Source organism: Cygnus atratus, chromosome 15, assembly GCF_013377495.2.
Source record: "Cygnus atratus isolate AKBS03 ecotype Queensland, Australia chromosome 15, CAtr_DNAZoo_HiC_assembly, whole genome shotgun sequence".
Taxonomy (NCBI): domain Eukaryota; kingdom Metazoa; phylum Chordata; class Aves; order Anseriformes; family Anatidae; genus Cygnus; species Cygnus atratus.
Genome location: NC_066376.1, coordinates 3704279 through 3729464, shown reverse-complemented (window position 1 = coordinate 3729464; position 25186 = coordinate 3704279). Strand labels below are relative to the sequence as shown.

At 48.4% G+C, this 25186-nt stretch overlaps 4 protein-coding genes across 5 annotated transcripts; 2 read left to right on the top strand and 2 right to left on the bottom strand.

Moving 5' to 3' along the window:
- Nucleotides 1-43: 43 nt before the first annotated feature.
- Nucleotides 44-2503, top strand: BUD31 (BUD31 homolog). 2 transcript variants are annotated; one of them, XM_035563526.2, is made up of 5 exons: nt 44-151; nt 619-811; nt 1364-1486; nt 1727-1893; nt 2244-2503. In XM_035563526.2, the coding sequence occupies exons 2-5, from the start codon at nt 718-720 to the stop codon at nt 2292-2294; spliced, it is 435 nt and encodes a 144-aa protein (XP_035419419.1). In that variant the 5' UTR covers nt 44-151; nt 619-717; the 3' UTR covers nt 2295-2503. The 2 variants fall into 2 exon arrangements, with proteins under 2 accessions (XP_035419419.1, XP_035419418.1); XM_035563525.2 differs by lacking the exon at nt 44-151 and having other exon boundaries at nt 587-811.
- A 125-nt stretch (nt 2504-2628) lies between these two features.
- On the bottom strand, nt 2629-7499 carry PTCD1 (pentatricopeptide repeat domain 1). The gene is made up of 8 exons (XM_035563522.2): nt 6927-7499; nt 6218-6358; nt 5785-6003; nt 5078-5179; nt 3958-4698; nt 3656-3772; nt 3197-3379; nt 2629-2972 (listed from the first exon to the last, which is right to left on the bottom strand). The coding sequence occupies exons 1-8, from the start codon at nt 7371-7373 to the stop codon at nt 2778-2780; spliced, it is 2145 nt and encodes a 714-aa protein (XP_035419415.1). The 5' UTR covers nt 7374-7499; the 3' UTR covers nt 2629-2777.
- A 67-nt stretch (nt 7500-7566) lies between these two features.
- On the top strand, nt 7567-15527 carry CPSF4 (cleavage and polyadenylation specific factor 4). The gene is made up of 8 exons (XM_035563524.2): nt 7567-7838; nt 8968-9018; nt 9520-9672; nt 10463-10558; nt 10711-10804; nt 11271-11343; nt 12235-12327; nt 14004-15527. Exons 1-8 carry the CDS (start codon nt 7736-7738, stop codon nt 14070-14072), a joined length of 732 nt encoding a protein of 243 aa, XP_035419417.1. The 5' UTR covers nt 7567-7735; the 3' UTR covers nt 14073-15527.
- A 745-nt stretch (nt 15528-16272) lies between these two features.
- ATP5MF (ATP synthase membrane subunit f) lies at nt 16273-17986 on the bottom strand. The gene is made up of 4 exons (XM_035563527.2): nt 17853-17986; nt 17651-17758; nt 16816-16932; nt 16273-16447 (listed from the first exon to the last, which is right to left on the bottom strand). Exons 1-4 carry the CDS (start codon nt 17866-17868, stop codon nt 16419-16421), a joined length of 270 nt encoding a protein of 89 aa, XP_035419420.1. The 5' UTR covers nt 17869-17986; the 3' UTR covers nt 16273-16418.
- Nucleotides 17987-25186: the final 7200 nt, after the last annotated feature.

Sequence of the window (25186 nt, the reverse complement as noted above, 5' to 3'; positions counted from 1 at the left end):
CCGCCCCGCTCCGCTCCCCCCCCACTCAGAGCCCTCCCCGCGAGGTCCCCGCCGCGGGGGCTGCCCCCTCAGCGCCTCCCCGCCCGCCGCCCTTCCGCGTCTTTTTTCTACGCGAAGAGAGAAGCCGGGACGCGGCCCGCCCGCCGCGGAGGTGATTTTGCAGCGTCCCGGTTTGAGGAAGGGGAGAGAAACGGGGAACTGCGTGGGGAGGGGAGGGGGGGGTTTTTCTTCAGGCACTGCGCCGGGCACCTCGGCGCGGCGCGGAGAGGGGGAAGAGGACCCCGCGGGCGGCAGTGGGACCGGAGCGGGGCCGGCAGCGGAGCCAGGCCGGGAGCAGGCCGCGGGTAGGCCGGGACCGGGCCGCAGCTCGGGGCCGGTGAGCGGGGCTGGGCCCGGGGCTCTCCCCCCCCCCCCCCGCCGCCGCCGCCGCCGCCGAGCACGGCCCGAGCCCCTCAGGGCCGCCGGGCCCCGTCCCGGTGTCAGCCGCAGGCCGCGGGGGGGCACCGGGGGGGCACCGGGGGGGTACCGGGGGGGCACCGGGGGGCGGTGGCCGCGTCCCGGAGCCCCTCGGGAGCCCCGCAGCCGCCCCCCCTCTCTCCTTTTGCAACGGTTTCTGAGGGACCCGAGGTGCCCGCGCGTCGCGGAGCGGACAGGCGGCGCCCCCGGTGCTTCCCCCCCCCGTCCCGTCCCGTCCCGTCCCGTCCCGTTCCCGAGGCGATGCCGAAGGTGAAGCGCAGCAGGAAGCCGCCCCCCGACGGCTGGGAGCTGATCGAGCCCACGCTGGACGAGCTGGATCAGAAGATGAGGGAAGGTAGGGAAGGAGCGGCGGCGCCCCGGGGACGTGCCCCGAAACGAGCTCGGCCCGAACGCTCCGGGCACCCCCAAAAACGCGGTGCGAGCCCCGGGTTGTCCCGGGTTGAGGCTGGGGCAGGGCCGGGAGCTTTCCTGGGTGGTTGTGGGGCACCGGGCAGTGCCCCGGTGGGGCGCGTTTCTTGTGGGGCGCTCCGTGACCGAGCTCTGGGCTGCAGGTCGCTGACACGTGCAGAGGGACCGGTAGCTCCTGCCCGTGCTGTTGCGCTGGTCTGACAAGCTCAGCAGCCCTAAAGTCCGCTCCGTCCCACTGCAGGTCACGTCATTCCCCCTGTCCTGCTCCTTTGGCTTTCGTTTCCTAAAAGGACGGCGCCAGGCCACGTCCCTCTCGTTGGAATCCCCTCCCATTAAGCTCGTTTGTAACTCTCAGTTGTTAAAGTCAGGAATGTTCTTGGAGCAGTTTCTAAAGCGACCGAGGAAGTTGGAAAGCGGAGAGAATCAGCTGAAATCTGATGAAACCTGACAAAATCTGGTGTTTGTTGTTTCCTCCCAGCGGAGACTGAGCCCCACGAAGGGAAGAGGAAAGTGGAATCGCTTTGGCCTATCTTCAGGATTCACCACCAGAAGACCCGTTACATTTTTGACCTCTTCTATAAAAGAAAAGCCATCAGCAGAGGTGAGAAGTGCAAACGCTTCCCCCTGGCTGGGGGGCAGGGGGACACGGTGAGGTGTCTGCCTGCGGGTGCACCCGAACTGGGGTGCTGAAGGGAAGGATCATTGTCGAGTGAGGGAGGACGGAGGGAAGGCTGGCACCTGTGTAGCTCTAACAGCTAAGGAGCACACCTAGAAATTCCTTGGGCTGTTTCCAAACGCTTCCTGGGAGCTACTTGCGCTAATAACGCCTGCTCTTTTGCAGAGCTCTACGAGTACTGCATCAAGGAAGGATACGCCGACAAGAACCTGATCGCCAAGTGGAAGAAGCAGGGCTACGAGAACCTCTGCTGCCTGCGCTGCATCCAGACGCGGGACACCAACTTCGGGACCAACTGCATCTGTAGGGTCCCCAAAAGCAAGCTGGAAGTGGTAAGAGTTTTCAGCTTGTCCCTGCCCTTTTGTCTGGAGCCTTTCTAACCTCACCCTGGCCGGGGACAGCAGGGGAGGGAACGTTCTTCCTTCTGGTACCTTCCTCTAGTTCTATCAGTTTTTACCTTTTGCCGGTAGGTTTAATATCCGGGTGCTTTAAAGTTGCTGCCAGCTTTGGCGTGTGGTTGCTCCAAGTCATTAACGTGTAGGAAACGATATAAAACTCGCCTGCAGGCAGCCTTTTCACACGGGCCCCTTCAAAAGGCAGCCTCTGCGGCGAGGCTGAGGCCTGGGGGACTGCCTGCTCCCCGGAGCTTGGCTGAAATATCGCTGTCACGTCTCTTTGCCAGGGGAGAATCATCGAATGCACTCACTGCGGATGCCGAGGTTGTTCTGGGTGAAGTGCCGAGACGCAGGCGTACCTTTTGAACTCTGACCTCGTCTTACCCCATGGACTGTGAGTGCAATTATAACCACCTTCTGCGTGATTGGATAGTTTATTGCAATTAAACCAGCAACGTGCTCACCTGGATGATAGCTACAAAGGATGTTGCTTTGGAGTAGCTTTCTGTGTAGCCATTTATTTTAAAATAAAAGTCTGCTTTCCTGAGAGAGTGGAGCGGTCTTCTGACAAAACTCATCTGTGCCCCTACTTCTCCCGCTGGACGTGGGGGCGTGCGTTTGTTTTCTAAGGTGATTCACGTAAGTATCTGAAGGAAATTCACTGGAAATGTATCTGCTTCTCCTTGAAACAGAGGACAAATATTTTATTCAGTGGTTATCGCAAGAACTCGGGTTCCTGGAACTACAAAACAGCTTTCCTACAGGGAGGCAGTTTAAGGGAGTGAATTCAGAGTTCTGCCAGCACACGGAACGTGCAGGACTTAGCTGTCAGCTGCAGCATCCTGGCGTAGCTTCCCCTGCACGTCCTCTTCCTTATCCTCACCTACCGAACGCTTGGCTGTTCTGTATTTCTCCCAGGGGTGGGGCGTCTCCTCTCCTGCCATGACTTTTAACCACCGGTGGTAGTAGCCACGGAAGCCGTCAATTTTCGCCAGGTAGGGGTTCTTTGACTTATACTGCAAAGAGAAATCCAACCAAAAAAAAAAAAAAAAAGAAGAATTCTGTTAGAACAGAGCTCTTAATACCGGCACGCAGCAGCTAGAGGCTGTTATTAAGTAAAGAGCTGCTGAGAAACTGCCGCCAGATCAGACAAAGCCAAAGGAAGAAGCCTGGGGCAGACACCGACGCTTCCCCTCCCTCGGTGGCGTCCCTCACCCCGCGACCAGGCACGGCCGCTCACCCGGTCGAATTTCGGTGGGTACTGCGCTGCGAACTCCAGCTGGCGTATGATGACCTCGTTGGGAGGCACTTCGTTCCTCCTCATGTCTCGCAGGATCTCCGTGAGGTAGCTGTAATCCAGCTGCCTCGCGGCGGCACCGATGAGGGCGCTGTAGATGTACTTGTTGGGAGTTATTCCGGACGTCTGGAAACGACAAATTAGCTGCCAATTAGCGCAGGGTTTCCTCTGTGCCTTTTTCGTTCTGGCACCTCTTACGCAAGGAGCACAGCTCTTGCTCCAGCACCTTCTTCTCTCCCCGACCCCTCTCCTCTCCTGGCACAGCTACAGTCTGTCAGCTGCGTGTTTAGGGAATGAAAACACGCTCGCCCTAGAAGCCTCAGCAGGTCTTTTTGGAAGCATTAACGCTTCTCTTGCTTTTTGCAGTTGGAACCCGAAGCAGTAGAGGTTTAGTTTAATTACCTTCAAATCTGAGAGTAACTGCAACCCATCCTTCTCTTGGTGGCAAGCAATTGCCAAGCTGCAAAATGTCTGGAGGTTAGGTGATATCCTCCTCTTCGCAAGAGCTGGCAGCAGGCTCTGCAAGATACAAACATCGACATCGGTTTCCAAAAAGCCTCCCTGTAGCGCTGCTGAGTGGAAAGCAGTGTCAGATTCCCAGCTTCTGCTGTGGACAGAGGAACAGGTACCGCAGTGAAACACAGCGCAACTGGAGGCTTGAAACAAGAAGGCAGCAACGGGGCTGGTTCTGAGTTTTTCCTTACCTTTGCTCCCTCTAGGTCTCCCTGTTTGCTTTTCTTCCTTATTAAGGCGTTAAAGAAGGTCACGTCTACTTTCACCTTATGCTCATCCAGGAGCGCCAGAAGAGAGGATTCTGACGGGCTTTGGGGTTCCACCAGCTCAGCCAGTAACGTGAAAGTTTTAATGTTGGGTTCTGCATTGTCCTCTTTCATTTTGTTCAAGAAGCCCTCCACGTCCCCCATCAGAGCCAGTCTATGGGATGGCGTGGCCACTGTCCCCAAGGAGACCACAGCTGCCTCAGGTATCCGTGAATCCAGCAAGTTGGGCAGGTTGCACAAATGCAGTTTCTGGCTTAGGCATGCTTGGTCTTGCTCTAGCTCCTTCTGGCCTCCCCTCATCAATGCTTCAGTGCTGCTGTTGAGACCAGCTGGCACTAGTTTCATTTCAGCCTGACTCCCGTCTTTATTTTGTTGCCTGATCAGTTCTTCAGGCCGCATCAAACTCTGCTGAAATAATTGCTTTTCCATGGCCTCCACGTCCAGCTGGACAGTAGGTGCGCCCTCCAATCCCTTCTTTCTCTGATTTTTCACCTTCTGCGTGCCGGGTGCAAGCCTTAGCTGAGGCGAGCTCTCATCGGTGGGTCTGAGCAGTACTTGGGAAGCCACAACCGGATCGCCAATTCCGCAGTCTCTAGCAGCGCGCAGCATCAAGTTGTACGTGTGGCTGTTGGCCTTTATTCCAAGTTCAGTCATCTGCTTCCAAACCTGCAGAGGGGAAGATGAACGTCAAACGTAAGTAACAGTGAATAACAAGAGCGTTTCTAGCAGGTTGTAAGCACGTTCACAGCGCCCACTGGTACAGTATCTACCTGCAGAAAAGGAGCAAGTTTACAGCACGAAGAGGTGAAATGGCAGTGGGCAGTGAACAGCCACCTCGAGCTAGTACGGTCCTGAGACATCGTTCAGGGCACCTCACCAGTTTACAGGCTGTCCTGATGGAAGTCCAGTTTAAAGAACTTGTCCTAGGAGGCGCTGAGCTCCTCCTGATTTCATCAGCTCGTCATAACCTGCTGTTTTCTGTACGTTCAAGTGACAAGTTACTGTACAGAAGCGCATTTTCCTTAATTAGTACATGAAGACAAACCTGTAAGGCGTATCGGAAGCCACTTTCACTGTCCTTTATGCAGCTCATGAGAAGGAAGCTGAAGGTCTCAGCTGTGGGAACATGACCCTTCTGCACTATTTCCTAAAAGAGGAGAGAACAGAGAGAAGACTGAACTTCCCAGTTATCCAAACAGTCTGTTGCAGCTGGCTGCGAAGCTCAAATGCTGCTGCTATCTTCTGGGGACAGAGTAACAACAAAGCATAGGGTGAGCTCCCAGCGCTGTGAGCAGAACGATTGCTCCAGAATTAAAAAACGCCTGAAATGCCTGCGTAGATCCTAGCTTCTCCCTTACGGGAGCTATGGGGAATTTGGGCACGGGGTAGCAATCCTTTTAGCAACTCCTAGACTGACCTTTCTGAGAAAAGCTGCTGCAGAGCTTTAAAAGGAAGGTACACGCCAATACATGGGTCTTCAAAATGAGGGAAAGAGACGCAATAGTTGTGAGCCCCCCAAAAACTGTTCAATAAATTGACACACCTGACCACAGTTTCAAAGCCAACCTCTGTTTAAGCCTGTAGCTGCCTCATTTTAGCTACTTAAACTTGGTACGTACCAGGATGATTTCATTGTATGAAACCAAAGATCAATGAAATAGAAACATTTTAAGTATAGATAATTACAGATTATAGCCCAGGAGCTCTAACTAGAGCAGAATACACCTGACACAAGAAAAGTCACATATTTACCTTCAGCACGTCAAAGCACATCCTGAGGTCTGAGCACAGGGCACAGACTTTCAGCAGCGCATGGTAAGTTATCAGATTCAGCTCTTGGTTTTTGCTCTTCAGCTGCTGCCGTAATTTGAGGGCGCTCTGCAGGCCTGAGTCTTTCCACGGTGATTCAGCACAGGCATTGAACAGGGCTGTGTATGTGGGCTCTGTGGGAGTTAAGCCTCGTTTTTTCATCTAAGAGAAGACAAGAAAACACAGGGAAAACTCTTTTTACGAAAACAGTTTTAGAATTTCCTCATTTGGTTTTTAAAAGTTTCAGGCTAAGAAGATGTAAACACTAACTCAGAGGCATTTTGAAGAGAGAGTAACACGACCAAATGTAAGAAACAGTTTTAGCTGAAAAAACTTAATGAAGGTATGAGAGAGCAGAGAACGTAAACCTACATACATCATTGTAGAGCTTGAATGCCTTTTTCACGTAGCCAACCCTGCCACAGCCACCAATTAGAACAGTGTAATTGCTTTCTTCCGGCTGCACTCGCTCTTCCTTCAGCATCTGCACCTCAAACAGCTCCAGAGCCTCTGCCAGCTACAGGAAAAAGGAAAATCCATTACGAGGCAGCAACAGAATCGGTCACAACAGATATTAATATTCTCAGCTGTAGTCAGATTGTGGCAGAAGTCCTACAGAGCACGGGATTCCTCACAAATTCTTGCTTCTTCCTGTAAAGATACGAATGAAGCACGTAAGATGATACAGATGGTGTTGCCGGGGTTTGGGATGAGAGGTGGTGGCACACAGATATCAAAGCCATGACTGCCAGAGGGGACATTGGACTGACCGAGCGGAGACAGCACTGAGGAGCGGCTCAATTTCTAGAGTCACTGTCTGGACACCATCAAAAATGATTAGCTAACTCCATTCCTATTTGGAAAGGGAAAAATGAGGTAGGAAGGTGGTGTGAACAGAACTCGGGCAGATAGGATCCGAGCACGTCTTTTGATTACAACTTTAACTTTTCGCTCCGAAGCAGTTGGGCAGTTGGAATCAATGAACTTCGTAGGTCCCTTCCAACTAAACTGCTCTAATTCTAACCCAAGAGCGTGCTATTTGGCAGCAATTAAATATTATTTCCAGAAACGAGCAAAGAGCAAACCTTGTCTTCTTTGATGAGGGCCTTGCACCTCAAGAAGTACCAGTACGGGGTGTTCCTAGGCCTGCGCCGGGGTTTCCTTCCCGCCTCCTCCTCTCCCTCTTCTTCGAGCTTTAAATCCCGGAACCGCGGCGTGGTTTTGTGATAAAACTTTCTACCAGAAAACCTCGTGGACAGCGTCCCAAACTCCACGCCTTCATCCTCCTCCTCCTCCTCCTCCTCCCCGCAGCCTCCCGAGCCCTCTCCTTCCCCCTGATCCTTGCTGTGGGGGGGTCCCGGCGACGAACCCAGCGCCCTGCGGCCCCACAGCGGCGGGGGGACACCGGGAAGGACCGGGGGGACGCCGCGAGGGACCGAGGGGACACCGGGGGGCACTGAGGGCACCCCGGGGGGCTGCCGGCGGCACCGCGGGGCGAGGGCGAGGAGGAGCCGGAGCGGCGCGGGCCTCATGGCGGGGGGACCCGAGGTGGGGGGGGGGGGGGGGGGGGCTGAGGGCACCGCGGGCTGAGGGGGACGGCGACCGGAGACCGGGACCGGGGGCGGCACCGAGGGGGTGCCTCGGGCTCCCCAAGGCGCCTGCGCGGGAGGAAGGGGCGGCCCCGGTGCCGTGAGGCGGGGGTCAGAGGCCGGCTCCCGGCATCCCGCAGGCGGGCGGCGCGGCGCGGAGCGGCGCTGCCGCCGCCTCCCCGTCAGCCGAGGCGCTGCCGAAGCGGAGCAGGCTGGGCCGGGCCAGGCCGGGCCGGGCCTGGCCGCAGCCGGCCCCCACCATTCCCCCCCTTCCCTCCCGGTGCCGTCGCCCCCCGGCTGCCACCATGCAGGAGCTCATCGCCAGCGTGGATCACATCAAGTTCGACCTGGAGCTGGCCGTGGAGCAGCAGCTGGGGGCGCAGCCGCTGCCTTTTCCCGGCATGGACAGTGCGTGTGGGCGCGGGGGGGCTTCCCTTCCCTTCCCTTCCCTTCCCTTCCCTTCCCTTCCCTTCCCTTCCCTTCCCTTCCCTTCCCTTCCCTTCCCTTCCCTTCCCTTCCCTTCCCTTCCCTTCCCTTCCCTTCCCTTCCCTTCCCTTCCCTTCCCTTCCCTTCCCTTCCCTTCCCTTCCCTTCCCTTCCCTTCCCTTCCCTTCCCTTCCCTTCCCTTCCCTTCCCTTCCCTTCCCTTCCCTTCCCTTCCCTTCCCTTCCCCCTTTGCTGTGGGCTTTTGGGGTAGCTGAGCCCCTCTCTCAGCCCTTGCCCCCTGCTCTGTTCTTGCCCTTTCCCCCTGCTCGGCTCTTGCCCCTGCTTCCACCCCGCTCCTGCTTTCCTAGGCAGATTTCTCTGTGAGGCCGCATTTTGGTCTCAGACCAGGTGTTTTTCCCGTTCTCCCTTCTGAAAGCTTTAGTTTGTACCACACCGGCCTAGAAAATGGAAGTTGAGTCTTTAACGTGAATAAAGATCACTTTCCTGCACCCTCTATTTCATTCCCTTTTGATAGCTGAGGTGTTTTGGTGGCAGGGAAACTTCAACTCTAGGTGCATTCACGGCCTGGTCTCGAAATGCTCTCCTGCAGTCTGATAGCCTGGCACAAGCAGCCTAGGGAGACGAGACTTGGACATTTGCTGAAGATTTCCGGCTAGGCTAATACCCGTGTTTTAATTCTCTTGAATGCTGTGATTCCTGCTGCTCACGATCAGCAAGGGACAACACAGCGATGACTGTTTCAGGCCATTCTGGTCAAATAATACAAGACCATAGTTGCCAGGACTGTGAACGCAAGTTTCACTGCAGTGACTGACTTAACAGCAGAGGCAAAATCTAAATCTCTGAAAGTCCAGACACGCACCACTAACCTAACGCAAGTTCCCCTGCTGCATATTTACCAAGGAGAATAGAGGTATTTGTGAAGGCCAGGCCTGAACAAGGTGTTCATGTAGGAGAGAGTAAATTCACCAAACCGAAATGTTGCTTTTCTTTTGGAATTGAGGACCAGATTGCTTCTTGGGAAAGGAAATGTTTTGAAAGTTGCTACAAAAGTTCATTGCAATTAATTATATTTCTTTGTTTTCTCCACAGAATCAGGTGCAGCTGTCTGTGAATTTTTTTTAAAAGCGGCCTGTGGAAAAGGCAAGTAGTGTGTCCAATATTGTCAAACATATATGAAGGGTAAGAAAATTAGATTTGCTAGCACTAGCTAACGGAGATTGAGCATAAAAATGAAGGATATTGGATAAACTACAGCAACTGTGAAGTGATTGTTTGTTTTGGAGTTTGGGTTTTAGTTTTTGGAAACTGGGAGGTGAATGAGAAAATCTACCAGTAAGGGAAGGCTTGAATTTACCACAAGCAGACCTGTGTTGTTGTGTCTGTATTAGTAGCTGTGGCTTGTGATTGTCAGCTTTAATAGCTGGATACTACACTGCTCAGTTCCTTAGAGGGTAAAATAGGACTTGTTTGGAAGTCCCTGTTTTGTCATTGCCATTAAACGCTAAAGTCATAAACAAAAGCAAAGTCTTCTGAAACCCCTCTTGCAGAGGCGAGTGAAGCGGTGTTGTTGCTGTGTGCCTGCTTGTGCTGCAGATTTTAATTGTTCTTCGTTTTCCTTCTGCTCATCCCATCCTTCTGCAGGAGGCATGTGCCCATTCAGACACATCAGCGGGGAGAAGACAGTTGTTTGCAAACACTGGCTACGAGGACTGTGCAAAAAAGGAGACCAGTGCGAGTTTCTGCATGAGTACGACATGACCAAGATGCCTGAGTGTTACTTCTACTCCAAATTTGGTAAGGGGCATTGTAGCTCCTACTTAGCATTCCTTGTAAGTGTGGGAGTCTGATGAAGAGGATCCTGGTACATCCCTCTCATACTGTGCAGAGCATTGCAGTTCTTCTGAGTTTGCTGATACTGTTAGGTTGTAGCTTCTCAGATCTGGTTAGCGCTTCATCTTATACCCCTAAGTCTGCCATGCGTTGTAGATGTCTTCTCTCTCAAGAGCTTGTCCCTTGGGGGAAGAGGGGGGAAGTTCAAAGTTGTTACTGGGTTTTATACTTTATTTTCTGTTTTGGTTATGAGTTGAGGAGGCTGAGCAGGTGGTCTTTGCATGACTCTTGTTTTGGGGAGTTGATGAGCAGCAGAGGGCATGGGGGTGCAAAACTTTTATGCACTTGCTTTCCAGCTCTGGAGATCTGGACATAATGAGGCAACTTGCTGTCAGAAACTTACAGTCTTGTAGGTTTCCTTGGATTGTGAGGTTAGTGCGCAATTTGTAGTTTCTCCACACTTTTGGTGCACTAAATGTTTGGTTTTTGTTATCATGACTGCTCTTTCCAATTCAGTTTCTGCATTGTTTTTAAAAGCACACATAAATAATCCAGTCTGGTAGAACTTGGCTCACCGGGGGTGAGTGCTTGGCGTTCATCCCCTAGGTTAAGGCAGGCAGTAAGACTGTTGTGCCTGAACGTGTAAATGTTGGTAACAGCTTTGTGGGAGCTACACGATCCAGGTAATGCTTTAGGAGTGGTTTGATCTTGAACTTGTACAACTGACTAAGAAGTGTGTTTGCCTTTGGTACAGGGGAATGCAGTAACAAAGAATGTCCATTCTTGCACATCGACCCGGAATCTAAGATCAAAGACTGTCCCTGGTATGACAGAGGCTTCTGTAAACATGGTATGTATGTTGTATAGTTGCTGCTTCTGTGGCTATAAATCAAGGGTAGGGTGCTGCCGTTCTTTCTTTGCATGATCTGCTTGTGTACCTGCTGCTAGTGAGTGCTGTTGTGCATATTTGTGATACGTGAACCATTGAGCTTTGTGTTGCAGGTCCCCTCTGCAGACACCGACACACTCGAAGAGTCATTTGTGTGAATTACCTAGTAGGATTCTGTCCAGAGGGACCTACCTGTAAATTCATGCAGTGAGTATGTTTCCAGGCTTGTCCTGTAATCTCGTTTCCTCCGTAATCTGATACATGTCAAATGAGGATGCTCTGGTGCTTCCCAATGGTTTTGGAAAGTTGGCCAACGTTTAGTTTGTTGTACTGTGTATTTTCACTTTGAGGGTGTGGGGCAGGGGCTCCTCAGGGAGTTACCAGTAAGCCTCTGGAGTGGTGCTCGGATGCCATCAGTGCGGTGAAATTTCATGGGTTTAGATTCCGGAAGACTTCACAGCTAGAGGGAGATGCTGCGTACTGGTTTAGCATTTTAGTGTACATAAGTACTGAGCATCAAAATGCGAAGAGAAGTGGGGAGGGGAGGCCTATTTCCCATGAACCTAAGTTAATTAGCTGAATGTTTGTTTTCTTGTTTTGTGTTCTTTGAGCTGATGGTAAAACGTTGGCATATGATTTGAGAATCATTTTTTTTTGTTTTGGTCTAAACCAGCCCTCGGTTTGAACTGCCTATGGGAACCACAGAGCAACCACCACTGCCTCAGCCGACACAAACACAGCAAAAGGTACACAGTTTCCCTGCCTCCCCTACATACCCACTCTCAAAGCATTTCCCACACTGCTTTAGAAGAGGTTATGGTCTCTAGTGGCCAAAACAGGATACCTGGACTCCTGGATCTGACTTGCTTGGAAAACCATAGAGAAACGCTCACTAAATGAGGGAAAACCTCGCCTATTTTATTTACAGTGGTGTGTGATATACTTTTCTTAATAAGGACTTGGAGAAAAATCCTAATGAACCACGAAGCACTGCCCCCTTCTCTACCTTCCTCCCAGCCCTCTAATGTCTGCCATCTGATCGTGACAGATTCTGCTGCTTTTGTCCTGGGACCATGGCGTTTTGCTTTGTTCTGTTTCTCCTCTCAACTTGGCCAACTTCCTCAGTCGTTGTTACCGTTCTTCAGTTCAGAGGCCAGCAGTGGCAGTTAGGGGACAGCCTGGAAGCAGGGGAAGTGCTACACAAGATTTAAGCAGCTAGCGGCCCTGAGTGCCATTATAGTCATGAAGGTCCTAAGGTTGCTCCAACTTTACATGAAAATCTAGTCACAGAACACTCCTGCATTACCTAGAAGCACATCATATGTGGTTGTGCAGCACTCTGCCAGTTTTTGGAATCTGCATGACACCTCTCAGTGATGGCAATGATATTTTAGCAGCCTAAACCAACTCTAAATTTGCTTTTCAGAGAAAAGCAGGATTGCTGGGCTTTGTAAGCCTCAGTTTTTGATTTCTTCTCTCTGGTGCTCCAGCTGGCAGATCACCCACACATAGATTTGGAAGAAAATTGATCACTCGATATGTGGGGTGTTCTTTTTTTCTTCTTAACAAAATAACAACCGTAAAGGTCATCATGCCTGATGCACTTAACGAGTCAGAACTCTTCTCCCAACCAACAGAGGACGCCCCAAGTCATCGGAGTCATGCAGTCTCAAAATAACAACACTGGGAACAGAGGACCCCGGCCGTTGGAGCAAGTAACCTGTTACAAGGTAATTCAGAAGGGAGGCACGAGGAGGGAGATCGGGGGTACTACATTTGAGAAGTACAGAGCACATGTCGTCTGGACTGCCTCATGCTGCTTTCCTACTGGTTGCTTGTCACGGGCAAAGAAATGGAGTGGTGTGGTTGTGGTGTTGGTCCTGCGAAAGGTTTTTTCACGGTGAATCGTGCCCTGCTCATTAGACATTGCACTTTAGCAAGTGGATATAGCTGTGGCAATTATTATTGAGTTCTTAAGCGTAGAGACTGCTGGTTTGCCAGCTCAGGGGCTTGCTGTGACGAGTTAAGACTGTAGTAGGGCAGACTTGGGTTTGTCTGCTAATAGACAGGAGCCCTACCACAATGATGGTTAAAGGAGACTATCAAACTGTATGTTTCCAAGTAAGGATTAATATTAGTTTTATCTCCTGAGTTAATTTGCTTACACCCAAAGACTGTGGAGTGACTGGTGTGGAAGGTCCTTGTGAGTAACAGAAATTGAATATTTCAATTTCAGATAGGAACAGAAATTTCTGTTCTGTTTCAGACTGTTCAGTATTTCAGCTGCAATTTCAGCAAGCCCTCCCTGTCAAACCAAGAAGTAAACTACTCGCCTTGATTTCTCATTCAGGATCATGGGAAAAACTTTGACACAATTGGGTTTCCATCTCTGCTCATTGTTCCCCGAAAGCCACAACCCTAGCCACTAGAAGAGAGTTTAAAAAAAAAAAAAAAAAAAAAACCGACTTTATTTCCCATCATCTTTCACAGTTATAATATTGTACATGCCAACTTTGTGTCTCAAGTGCTTGTCTGGGTAGAAGTTACTGTGACCAGGCAAGGGTATTTAAGAAGCTGAATCAATTTCACTGAAAATGTTTAGTAGCTGTTTATTCAGTTCCAAAACAAAGTTTTAGTAAATGCTGACAACATAAACCCACTCCACTGAAGGCATCTTGTGACAGTGACAGCCTCAGAGACGTGAGCTCCTATAACTGGAACTAGCAAAATGTTACAGTGAGTGAGAAAGCACAGAATTTTCATCTTGCCTTTCCCATTTTTTTTTTTTTGCAACTGCAGGTTTCAAAAGTCACATCTCTGCCCGAGGCTACCTTATTGTACTTCATCTCCCGTAAATGAGCAGTATAGAGCTAGGATTTAAGGAAGCGAGTAAATTACGTACGTGGAGAATGCTGTAATATCAGATACTGACTTTTCTATCTGGGTTTGAATAGCCCTAAGGTGCAAAGTCATCAATCTTACTCAGATGCACTTTTCTGTCTAATCTGGGATAGCTGATCAGCAGAGCCCCCAGTATATCTCTGCGTCAAGAGTTCTTATCAAGTGGAGTGGTCTTGGAAGCCTCAAATATTGAAATTCTCCTTGTGTGTTACAGCCCTGTGCTCTTTGCAGTTGTGCGCTGAGATCCGCCTCCTTTGCAGTGTGTTATGATAACGTGGGGCCGGGTTGATCCCAGCGCAGGAGCAGCTTTTGCTCCGAGGAGTGGGAATAGCCCTTAAGTCGTGGTGACCCTTGTGACACCAAGTTTTGCTTCACCTCTGAACCTGCACCTTCCATACCTGGAAAAAGTTTTGGAACTGAACAGTTGCTGGTTACATTATTAAATGCAGCAGGAGGAAGAAGCTGTAACTCTGTACTAACTCACCTCTCTCTTTCTTTTTTTTAGTGTGGTGAAAAAGGTCATTATGCCAACAGATGCACCAAAGGACATCTGGCCTTTCTCAGTGGACAGTGAAAGAGCAGAAAGAAGAGCGCAAGGGAGCTATTAACACTGAGAAAAGGTTTCTGCCTAGCACTATTTCTTGAACTATCAGGTTGTTTTTTTTAATGCCATTACTGAAAGAACTGGTCAGAGGCTGGTTGCTGCTAAGCAAGATTTTTGTAATTGTCCACAACTTTTTTTATGTTTTAACCTTTTTAAAATAGATTTTGGCCTCCGTCTACATCCGTTGAGCCCTGCTGAAAAGTAGATCTAAAAGCAAATAGATATGCAAACCCCTCACCGGTGCAGCGTTCAACGTAAACTCATCTTACTCCAGTGTTTCTTTAAAGTGTTTTCCTTCTGCCACTTCTGTTTGGAGAACCTGCAGCGTTTCACCCCTCCCTGTGGAAGCAGGAAGACTGACTGGGAAAATTAATATTTGAAATGCCTTCCCTTCAGTGAGGAAGTAGGAATTCTGCTGTCCTGTAGCTCTTAAAAAGCAAAGTCGTGGTCCTAGATCCAGATAAACCTGTCCTGGTGGCTGACTTAAGGCCTCACATACACCAGGCTGCAAAACTCTCGTCCACTTACTTTGTTTCTATGTTTCTTGCTATTCTGAAGGTTAGAAATTAATCTTCTGGGTGAAAACAAATTGGGGGATAATAAATTGGCATCTCTGTGGTTAGCCAAACAATGAGGAGCAATGATTTTAGGAATTTCACATCTGTGCTCATTTTCCATTTGCAAAGCAAGTAGGAAATGAACACAGCTTAAAGCGTAGGAATAGGAGAGCCTTTTCTCAGCACCCATCATTCAGCTCACACTGAGCAGGTATTTCCGTAGCCTAGAGAAGACCCAAGTGGAGCTCTATATTCTTATGGAACACTGCAGTTAGAAGTGGTAGAACATTCTTCTGAGAAACTCCAAGCCAAAACCCATTCATTTTGTGAAAGAGTATTTCAAAAGGGCCAATGATAAAATGTGAATTAAAAAAAAAACAAAAAAATGAAAAACTTGCACCTACAATATGAGCCTTATTGAGTCTAACCCCTCTCTTATTTGCTGGCTGCCTTTATACTTTGTTTTTATTGAAATGTACTGATGGAAAAAGCTATGATTTTTTTTTTAAACAGAGTAACATGATTATATAAGAGAGGTGACCAGAGCCTATGTTGGTTTGAATGACAGCTGTTGTTTTATTGTGGATATTAAGTCAGTCAAAATACAAGTTTCAAGACTAAGTGACTATGGTATGACAGACCATTAAACAGTTTTTATAACATCGTGTGCCCCTAGATGCTGAGTAGTAGCCACACTGAGATGTGTTACCTGTATGTATGAAAAGGAACAAGCCCTTGAGTGTCTAGCTCCCTTTCCCATCTAGTCCAGAGAAGTTTAAGGTCTTCGCTCCCTGAACTGCTGTTTTTTGAAACTGAAAGCCTTCCTGTTACCGATAAAGCTTGAGAGATTCTTTGTATCCCTTAACAAGTGGTTTTCATTCTTGCTCCTACTGAGAAGCATACTGCAGGTCCTAGTTGCAACGCCCAGGTGCAGTCGCAAGCTTCAGCAGGTAGTGCTGTAGCAATAGGATGCCCTTGCTTGAAGTGCACGAGGAAGCTAATCAACTGGGACAAACACACAGAAATTTAAAATTGCATTTGTACACGTACTCTCACCCCTGCCTTTAAGTCAATAAGCAAAGATTTTCCTTTTTTTTCATGGACTTTCATTATATTAATGGTCTTTGAGGCTTATACCCATTCAGAATAACCTTCCAGCTTCTCTTAGTAACGAAAGTAGCTGGAGTTTTGACAGGTTAATAGAGGTAACAAAGCTAAAACTGATTTCAGAGAGTGTTCTGCAGTGGAAAAATTGTTCTAATACCTCCAGTCCCAAATGACAGCCGGACTGTGAATCAGAAATACACAGCCACGACAAGAAGTCTCTTAAAGCTCAGATATTCTTCTTTCAAAATAAAATATCATATCCTTTTAGCTAGCTGTCCAGTCAGTAACACTTAGGTCATTAGAAGTAAAAAAAGTATTGGATTGTTTCTTATCACATAGTTAAATACGAATCAATACCAATCAGCTGTAGTAATTTCCCCAGTTCATCATGCAGCCTAGATAGCAGACCCTTTTCCAGCCATCTCTGAACTTGTCCTCAAGGGACGTAAAGCTGAGAAGACAAACCCACACAGTACAATTAACAAGCGAGTTATGAGAGCCTCAGCTCAGTGGGTGTAAAGTGTACGCACTTTATTATTGGTCATAATAGTACAGAGTTTATTATGAACAGTTCTGATGTCTCCTGTCGGGTAACTGTTCCAGTAGCCGAGTCTATTCGGGAGCTGCACCTTCACTTTCTGAAATTTGTGCGTCAGTGATACTTCCTGCGACGGTCGTGCTCTGTATCGATGTAAAACAAGTTAATTTTACTGAAGTCACGAGAAAAATAATACTGAAGTTACAGGAAAGAAAGCACTCTACAAGAAATTTAAGTGCAGTTTCTAAGCAACATCAGGTCAGACAGACAAGATTTATACTTTCTTCATCACACGAAAATATTGGCTATTTGATAATCTATTAAAAGTTATTCAGGTGCTCTAGAGCTAAACAAGTTTTGCCTGCCCACAGACAGTCTCAGATTGAAGTGGCAATGGTTAGCATAGTCTTTCACTTAATTTCTAAAAGCACTAACGGGTTTACTGTTTTAATTGCCCCAGGCAGTCTTCCAGGCTGCACTGTGCACACTCAGCCGTACTGCGTTTACTTACTCAAGTGACTGTAGCTCCACATGTAGCTGATGACAACGTATCCAGCAAGCACCATGCTGATACCACCAAGGCCCCCTTTCTTCACATTGATATATTTATTATAATACCTCTCATACCCTGTGTAGGAGAAAAGCGGTTTTCATAGCAGCCAGAGGAGCTGTATATTTTTCTGTGTCAGAAAGAAGCACGCTGGATTCACAGGGCTTCAGGAAAGTGTTTCTGATGGAACATGCAAAGGTTTCAGAATCAAGTCAGAGAAAAGGCAGCTGGTGTGTTTGTTAAGCAAAGTTAACATAAAGCTATTTATCATTTTCCCCAAAACATTACTATGACTTCATAAGCTCAAGCTGCTTAGGAATTAATTCACGCTTTAATACTAACATATATGCAGTACGTGGATGCTTTAATACTTATATATGCAGTACATAGATACTTGCATTTGATATTTTTAAGTCTGCCTAAATGGCATATCTGCATCTATAGCAAAGGCGTTGGTCAAAATTTTTGCTAAATGATCCATAAGAGCCCTGTGTCCCTACTTATCTTCAGAGAATAAGGTGACTTGACTTCCTCTTTATGGAAGAAGGGTCACTGAAAACAAACCTCTGGCACACAAAGCCCAGGCGAGAAGCAGGTTCACCAAAGGCCAAACGCGGCACTAAGTGAGGCGAGGTTTCAAGAACACACAAATTGCGGTGAAGCAGCCCTTGCAGCCTGCCACCGCGACGTTTATGCACACATAAATGGCGTTTATACACCCATAAACGGTATTTATACACTCATAAATGACGTTTATACACATCGCCACCAGCGCGGCCCCCCGGACCCCCCTCACCTCTGCGCAGGGCCCCCCCGATGCCTCCGGGGGTGAAGTCCCTCATGGCCAGCCAGGTGGGCAGCTGGCCCAGCTTCACGTCCAGCAGCTTCATGTCCTTGAGGGGCACTGCGGGACAGAGACAGAGACAGAGACAGAGCGCGGTCAGGGGGCGAGGGGCCGGGCGGGGGCCGCGGTCACCTTGGCGGCCCGCGGTACTCACCCGGCACCGGCGCCATCTTGTCGCTGCGGCGGGGCGAGGCGGGAAGGGGCCGCTGAGGCTCACGGGAAGAAGGTCGGGAGGGAAGCGGGGGAGAGGCGCCGCCATCTTGGGTGTGTCGCGGCCCCCGCCGCCTCCCTCAGGCGGTGTCGCGTCGCGACCGAGCCCGTTGTCGCCGTGTCGCCTCCTGGGGGCCGGAGCGTGGCCACCAAGGCGGGCTGCGGCGCTGCCTCGCTTGCCACGGGCACGGGGCTGAGGCCTGTCAGTGTGGGGCCCAGAGCTGCAGCCCTAATGCTGTACACGCTTATTCATAGATAGCACACACCAGGGTGTAAACTTAAAATACATTGCGTACAGATATACAAATATATACACATATACGCACGTACAAATATATCCTATTTGAGACAATACATTGCAGTGTAGGTTGCGAGGGGTCACTGGGGTAAGCAGCCCTCTCATGCGGTCTCGTCAGGTGGAGGAGGAACTTCAGCCCCTATTTTCCACAGGTTTTAGGTGGAAACACAACGGTTTAGGTGCCACAACGGTCGCACGCTCCCATTTCAGCGCCCACGAAGGGTCCTTCTTCCTCTGGAGGGGTGTCACAGACCAAAGGGGAGGCCATGGAAGGAGACCCACCGAGATGGAGCGCTGCAGGCAGCCGAGCAGCAGGGCGTGCGGGAGAAGCCACCTCCTGCCTCCCCGCAGAGGTCAGGGGGCACCAGGATCCCCTTCATGCCGCCCACCTGCCCTCTTCTGGGGGCTCTGATGCCCGCAGACCCCCGGGGGGCCGAGGGACACCTGCGGAGCCGGCCGGGGGTGGGCTCCAGCAGGTGTCACTGGCACGCAGCACAATGCCTCTGCTGAGGGAGGCTGAGAGCTGGCCTGACCTCTAGAGGCTTTGAATCGCATCTTTGTTCATAAAACAGTGTCAGGTTTTGCCGTTCGTTGTGCTGGATCCGAAAAGCAAAGTGATACAGCAGTAAACGGGGAGCAGCCACCCACCACTGTATCTGGCGGGTCAACCTTCTAGATATTAAATCTCTGTCCCGCGGGGGACTGTTAGAATGGATCGGAGATGATAAAGACTAAATTAAGGACGCTGAAGGGGGCCTGCGGGGCTCCTACATAAACACCGAGCTATCAGTCTCTGAAGCTTTTACTTCCCTTAGGTCACAGAGTCCTATTCCACATGCTTTCCTCCTGCCGTTGCAGGATTCTTGCATTTAATCTGTAGGGTTTGTGTTACCTGGTATTAAATGAGTTGTGGCATGGGACCTCTGTTGTTTCTACATAGATGGTACTCTATTATGCGTCTTACTCCGAGGCTGGTCTAGATGTCCAGCTTGTATTTTGATCCTTTATCTTACTGAAATCAATTTATTTGCATGAATACTGCTCTCCTGTGACATAAAAATAGAATCAGAAGGAGTAGATTACTGCCTGCTATTTTTCTTTTACTTATTAACAGAAAGTAGGATTAGGAGAATACAGTGTGCCTGGTCACTTAAAGAAAGAGTTCTGAATTTAGTTACTGTTAAATGAGTTAAAAATCCCTTTATTAAATTATTCTTTATTTTATTATTGCACTTTACCAGTAACTGTCGTTTTATTGCAGAAGTGTCCCCTCGTGAACTACTGTGTGGCCTTTTTACAGTACTTGCATACAAGCATGCTTCAGACTTGCTTCCCTCATTCTTGCAAGGCAACCTATTGTTGTAAATAGGATTACTCATGCAAGGCAGATTAATTCAAAGGCCAATGGCAGGTGCTTCGTTTTAAGGAGTTCCCTGCAGAGTGGAAGAGCACACAGAGTTGTTCAAACTGCTTATAGCAAGGCCTGGGGAAGTGTGATTTGTTACGGTAGGAAAGGAAGGCCATAAAAAGGATACAACTCCAAAGCAATTAGGGACAGCAGTGTCCTAAACCTTGGCCTGAACTGCCCACTCTGGTCAACAAAGGGAGACGTATCATTCTCTTTAGGCCATTTTAATCCCAAACCAAGCAGTAAGAGTTAAATGGTATAGATATGTGGGAGGCCTTGCAGCATGTTTCCTCCCTTTGACCTGTGCTGCTGGCCAAAATTCAAGGTATTGTTGGTTGATCCAGATTGGAGGAGGAGAAGTGATGAAGAAAGGTATTTCTGATGTATCTCTGTTTACTTACAAGAATGCTCACAGCCCTCCTTTCCTGAACAGAGAAGAAATCACACAGTTGAAAGCTAGTTTCCTTGCTCCACACCTGTTCCAGGCAGCATCATGACCCCATAGCCCTCTGTTCCTTGTATTCAGTCCAGGTTTTGTATCAGTGATTATTCAGGCTGTTTGGAGTTTCCGTTCCCTGACTGTTTCAGCATGCTCTCTTTCTGTCTCCTCCTCCACCTGAACCATATTGTCCATCCACACAAAACCTTCTTTCCTTTTAATATCCTACCCGAGACTGTCCCCTCAGAGCCTTCAGGTACTTGAGCAATCTTGCATTGTGGGTGGAAATACAGACTTAATGTCTCCTTCAGCTACCCTAAATAAAGAATGCAGTTAAATATACCAGTTTCAAGAAGGTTTAACCCAACCTATAAAAATAAAAGCCTAATGGACTGTTGCCCTGAGGTTTTCATCTTGCTGAAGACCCCTCCAGAAAATGCTGTGAAGTTTATAAGTAATGGCATGGAAATAATAGGGAGTATGTCATTCAAAAATGAAAAAAAAAAAGTATTTTGCAAAGGACGTCAATAAATATGAAAGACTCTTCCTTTTTCCAATAGCAAACATAACACATAATATTGCCTCTTTCACTCCAAAGATTCAGTTGTGGGCTGAAAAGTTAAGCAACACTCTTCATTAAAATTACCAAACAAGAGAAACAAAAATCATAACACAACCTCCCTTGGAATATAAGATCTTAGAGGCTGGAATCATATTTCCATTGTGTGCCACCCTTTGAAAATTCAGGGTCTCACCTGGGACTGGTGGTCAGTGATGCTATAGGAATATGCAGACACTATCCATAGATGTATAAAGTAGCACAGAGTGGCCTTCAGGAAGGTCAAGAGACGAGGATTTACCTAACTGATCCTACGCCCACTCAAACTGATGACAAAGCATCCAGTGCTTTTAATAAAGGATCAAACCTACACAAGTGGACAGATAAAGTTCTGAAACATGCGGTTTGGCATAGGATGCCTCTTGGCTCCTAAACATTTATTTCCATCTGGTGTCTTCCCACTCTCACAGGTTAAGCGGCTGCAGCCACCAAAGAGAAAAAGAAATAATGGGCTAGAAGCATCTGCAGAAGCTCAACGGAGAGATGCATGTTTTATTAACTGGTAATTTGGAGAAAAAGTACAGGCATCTCAGGTAGCCTGATCCAACCTGTTATTTTTGAATTGTATGAGCAGTTTGATGTGGCGAGAGCAGTGCAGCTGCTCTGCATAGGTCTCAACCTCATTCATCTAAAAATGTGCTTGCAGTGGAAACCAGGCTGTTGAGATGAATAGGATGAGAATTGGGTGTGGAGTTTGGAATCTCTTCCATGGCCAGACTTCCTCAGGAAAACGAATTCCCTTGCACAGATAATAATACCTAGGGATTGACCCAGCAAAAGCAGTTGAGCGAATTAACCTATGATTGTAAGCGGATTGCTTGCTCTGTGTTATTACAGAGCCATTTTCCATAGTCAACCTCAAAACACTTTGCAAAAGAGATTGCTTACCAATAATTAACAGTTTAACATGCACATAGTTTTCTCCTTCACAGCACTTAAGTATCAATGCATCTTCATGCTTCTCTGAGAAGATGTGTAAGTTAATGTTATGATTATCTTTACAAATGGGGAAATTTAAGCCCTGTGTTTGGAACTGGGGAGGGGGAATTCCTCCTTCCTCCTTTGGTCCTGTCTTTCCAGCCTTTGCTTGTATCTAGTGTCAGTTGCAAAAGTACCTTATTTTGTAGGTCTTTGATCAGCCTTCTGGTTAGCTAAATTTATACCTGTGGGGAGATAATTACATGCTATCAGTAGTAAAGTGTAGTAAAATAATTTACGTTAATTAAAACACTTGCAAAGCCAAAGCAGGAATTTTCACTAAGATAAATCTGCTGCAGAGACAGCTGTATCTGAGGCTGCCTGCTTCCCATACACAAACATGAAAATAAAACCAAGGACCAGTGAAAACCAGTTTGTTCATGCTAAAAAGAGGAAAGAGATGTACCCACTGGAAGAACCAAGGTGGTATCAATCCCAAAGGGCTGAACCCTTCCCATCTGTGCAAGCAGAGCTGCATTCATGAACATCATGTGTGATGAACCCCAGCTTACCAAAATGCCCGTTTTGGGCTACAGGTGAATGGCCCAGAAGGAGACTTGTACGAACAGGCCCCATATTTTCTGGGAAGGATTTGGAGACCAATTAAATAACGTGACAGAGGCTTAAAAAATCACCTTGCTACCATCTTTGAATCCACAATCACTTCCTCCAGAACAATCCTTGTACTTTTCCTTTCTTTCCTTCTTTCCCACCATTACATCTGATGAAAATACTCAGCACTTGCATGGCCTTGCGTGGAAAATGTCTGTCTGGCCTTCCCAGCTGAAGCAGTCAATGGCTATTCTCCTTCTGCTGGCTTGCATCTTGGAAGAAGCTCAGCGAGGGAGCTAAGCATCTTCTGAGAAGACCGTAAGAATTCAGGAGGTTTGTAAGGTTGCAATGGGAGAGCCCCAGCTCAGCCCCCACCAGCAAATTGTCTGTCACTGCACTCTGTATTAAAAGCCCAGGCCTTTCAGTCAGGTGCTTGGACATCTGGAGAGTTATTCTTCCTACAATAAATCTCCAGTAAAAAGGGTGCAGTCATCATTACAGGACTCACAGCTGTGTTTGTCAGTTGGTGAGGTGGTGAGATACCTACTTGCCTACCTGCTCCCGCTTTTCTCAGTGCTGCTCTGAGGTGCAGAGTGGATACACGTGTTTCTTTGCACCATTCTCTCCCCACACGTATCTCTGTGTTTCTGTTGTCATACTTCACTCCCAAACGGGTGATGCCTTGCACCCCCTTCCCGACTTGCACCGGATCAGATTCCAGCTTTTTGCAAGGTAGCGGAAGCGGCGCAACCAATCTGTCTAATCGGGCTCGCCCAGTGGTCGTGTTATCCTATACGCTCGGCGAGAAAGGAGCTTAAAGCCAGGGTGAGGAAGAGATTCCTCTCCAAAGATCAGCTAAGAGTCGGGTGGGATTTCAGCCCTGCGACTCTGACATTCAAGCAGGTCACGCAGGCACCCCCGTCCCCCTCCTGCTCCGCGACCTGGGGGGGACTGCGAGCGGCTGGGACGGGCAGCCAAGCTGGAGCAGGCAGCGCTTGAATATATTTCATTTCAGGGTGACCTTTAACAGGTGTGGATTTACTGGTGGGGAGGGGAGAGGGAAGTAAGCGAGGGATTAAGGGGACTTTACCCTGCCTCCCCTTTAAGCACCAGCTTGCACAGCATTCCAGCACTGCGAGATGCAGTTTGTGGCTGCGTGGCTATATGTCTTCTGCCTCCCTCGGTCCTGGCCAGGGTTGTGGTGCCCCTGTTTTTTAGCAGTGCTGGGGATTCAATAGGTGGCATACTTGCAGAGACAAGGCGTGCTGTACTGCAGGTGTCTCAGATATAAACCTGAGGTCTGGGGGGATCACTCTTTTCTGCAAGAGCTGGGATTTAAGCTGCAGTGGAAGAACACAATTCAGGCAAACACAAGGTGTGTAGTGCATTCCCTGGGTGACTTTGCCTGGAGTCTTCTCTTCTTGTCCTAGAGCTGCTGCATGCTGTCGAACAGCTGCTTCCCTCTAACCCAGTGTCTGCTGCGTTACAGTGATGGATTAAAGCAACTCCCCTTTTCCTTATCCCTCTCCAAGGGGAGCTGTAAAGTTTAATTAATTACATTGTGTAAAACATGATGAGATTCTTGGATGACAAATGCTATACAAATGTAGAGTATTTTTTAATGAGCGCTCTATGACGGCTGCAACAAAATGCTTGTTTAATCAAACCGATCTGAGCTGCAAAATATCCTCACCCTGCTGCTATCAAGCAGAAATGATGCCAAGCAGTCTGTCTTTCATGGGCTATTTGATTTGAGGGTCCCAGGGCATTTTCCAAAATTTTAACAAATTAAAAGGCACGGCCAATATGTGTATATATATTTATATATATTATAGATTTTTCCTTTTGTGTATGCAGTTTAGATTATATAACAATACCACTTAGCAACAGGGAAGGGAAAGAGCAGTTCACAGAGTGGTGAGATGTCACGGCTGTGTGGCAGGGGTATGTGTACCTGCTCTAGTTCTGCCTGGCCGTGTCAGGCAGCAGATTTCTGGCGCCACGTTTTTTGTGTTTTACAAGTTTCCCACAACTGTGGGTATGTGAAATCAGTGTGGCTGCAGCTTCTCTGGTACACCCTCCTAAGCAAACTAGGTTAAAATTAAGTCTGGGAATGCCCGTCTTTGTTGCACACTGCAATGTAAACCTACCCACAAAACTAAAGGTAGTTTCCATAATGAAAATTGCAGCCTGCTGTAATTGCGAGCAGAGTGCCATTTACCTTGCTGGAATTTGGTCAGGACAAAGCGAGCAATTTCTTGAGCTAGAAGAACTGCGTGGGCTACTTGGTGGCTGGATCTTCAGCCTCACGCTTCCTTCTGAAGGCTGCTTCTGCTGTTACCAGAATGTTAAAGTGTTAGATCACCAGTGAAGGGAGGAGAGATATTAATTGAAGAAACACTTAAAACACAGCCTGGAAGAGGCATTCTACAGATTTCCATCCAGTGACGATACAGCCCAGTCCTACCCAGCCTTTGGGATCCAAGCATGCTCTAAACACAGGATGCTATGATTTCTGGCACTGGTGTAGGACTGAAACGAGGAGAGCAATCAGTCAGAGTCCCTTGTACTTCATCTGCACTGCTGTTTCCTTAAAGCTGCTACTTTGCAAAATTCACCTGTTCCGGATCTTTTATAATCTCTGCTTCTTTCGGTCATCCAGAGTTTTTGTTAAGGAAAGAAGAGAAGGAGAATGGCCTCTATGCAGGCATCGGCTGGTTGTGCCAGGAAGGGAAAAGAAGACACAAGAAATGAACTGTTGAACCCCTGGTGAGATGAGAGGGTGAGTGAGACATTTTAAGGAATAACCAACCAATCAACGAATCTCACAAGCAAGTTCTCTTTTCTCATTATAAAGCAAAACCATAGTGGCATAAATGTAAGACCATTCTTCAAAAGATTTATTGCCCTGTAGCATCTGCTTAGGAAAACTAAGTGCCGAGGAGAGCAGGAAATTGGAAGTAGGTTGCACAATCTGCAGTTCA

Bases quoted from the DNA above. Each gene is read 5' to 3' on its own strand.
- ATP5MF (XM_035563527.2), bottom strand. The intron at 16,933-17,650 runs GTGAGGGGGGTC...TCTCCTACACAG, and splicing joins CGGGGGGGCCCTGCGCAGAG to GGTATGAGAGGTATTATAAT. The intron at 16,448-16,815 runs GTAAGTAAACGC...ACATCGATACAG, and splicing joins GTGGAGCTACAGTCACTTGA to AGCACGACCGTCGCAGGAAG.
- PTCD1 (XM_035563522.2), bottom strand. From the start codon at position 7,373: ATGAGGCCCGCGCCGCTCCGGCTCCTCCTCGCCCTCGCCCCGCGGTGC. The intron at 6,004-6,217 runs GTATGTAGGTTT...GTCTTCTCTTAG, and splicing joins CATTCAAGCTCTACAATGAT to ATGAAAAAACGAGGCTTAAC. The intron at 2,973-3,196 runs GTGAGCGGCCGT...TTCTCTTTGCAG, and splicing joins ACCCACCGAAATTCGACCGG to TATAAGTCAAAGAACCCCTA.
- BUD31 (XM_035563526.2), top strand. From the start codon at position 718: ATGCCGAAGGTGAAGCGCAGCAGGAAGCCGCCCCCCGACGGCTGGGAG. The intron at 812-1,363 runs GTAGGGAAGGAG...GTTTCCTCCCAG, and splicing joins GGATCAGAAGATGAGGGAAG to CGGAGACTGAGCCCCACGAA. The intron at 1,894-2,243 runs GTAAGAGTTTTC...TCTCTTTGCCAG, and splicing joins CCAAAAGCAAGCTGGAAGTG to GGGAGAATCATCGAATGCAC.
- CPSF4 (XM_035563524.2), top strand. From the start codon at position 7,736: ATGCAGGAGCTCATCGCCAGCGTGGATCACATCAAGTTCGACCTGGAG. The intron at 9,019-9,519 runs GCAAGTAGTGTG...ATCCTTCTGCAG, and splicing joins AAAAGCGGCCTGTGGAAAAG to GAGGCATGTGCCCATTCAGA. The intron at 11,344-12,234 runs GTACACAGTTTC...CCCAACCAACAG, and splicing joins CGACACAAACACAGCAAAAG to AGGACGCCCCAAGTCATCGG.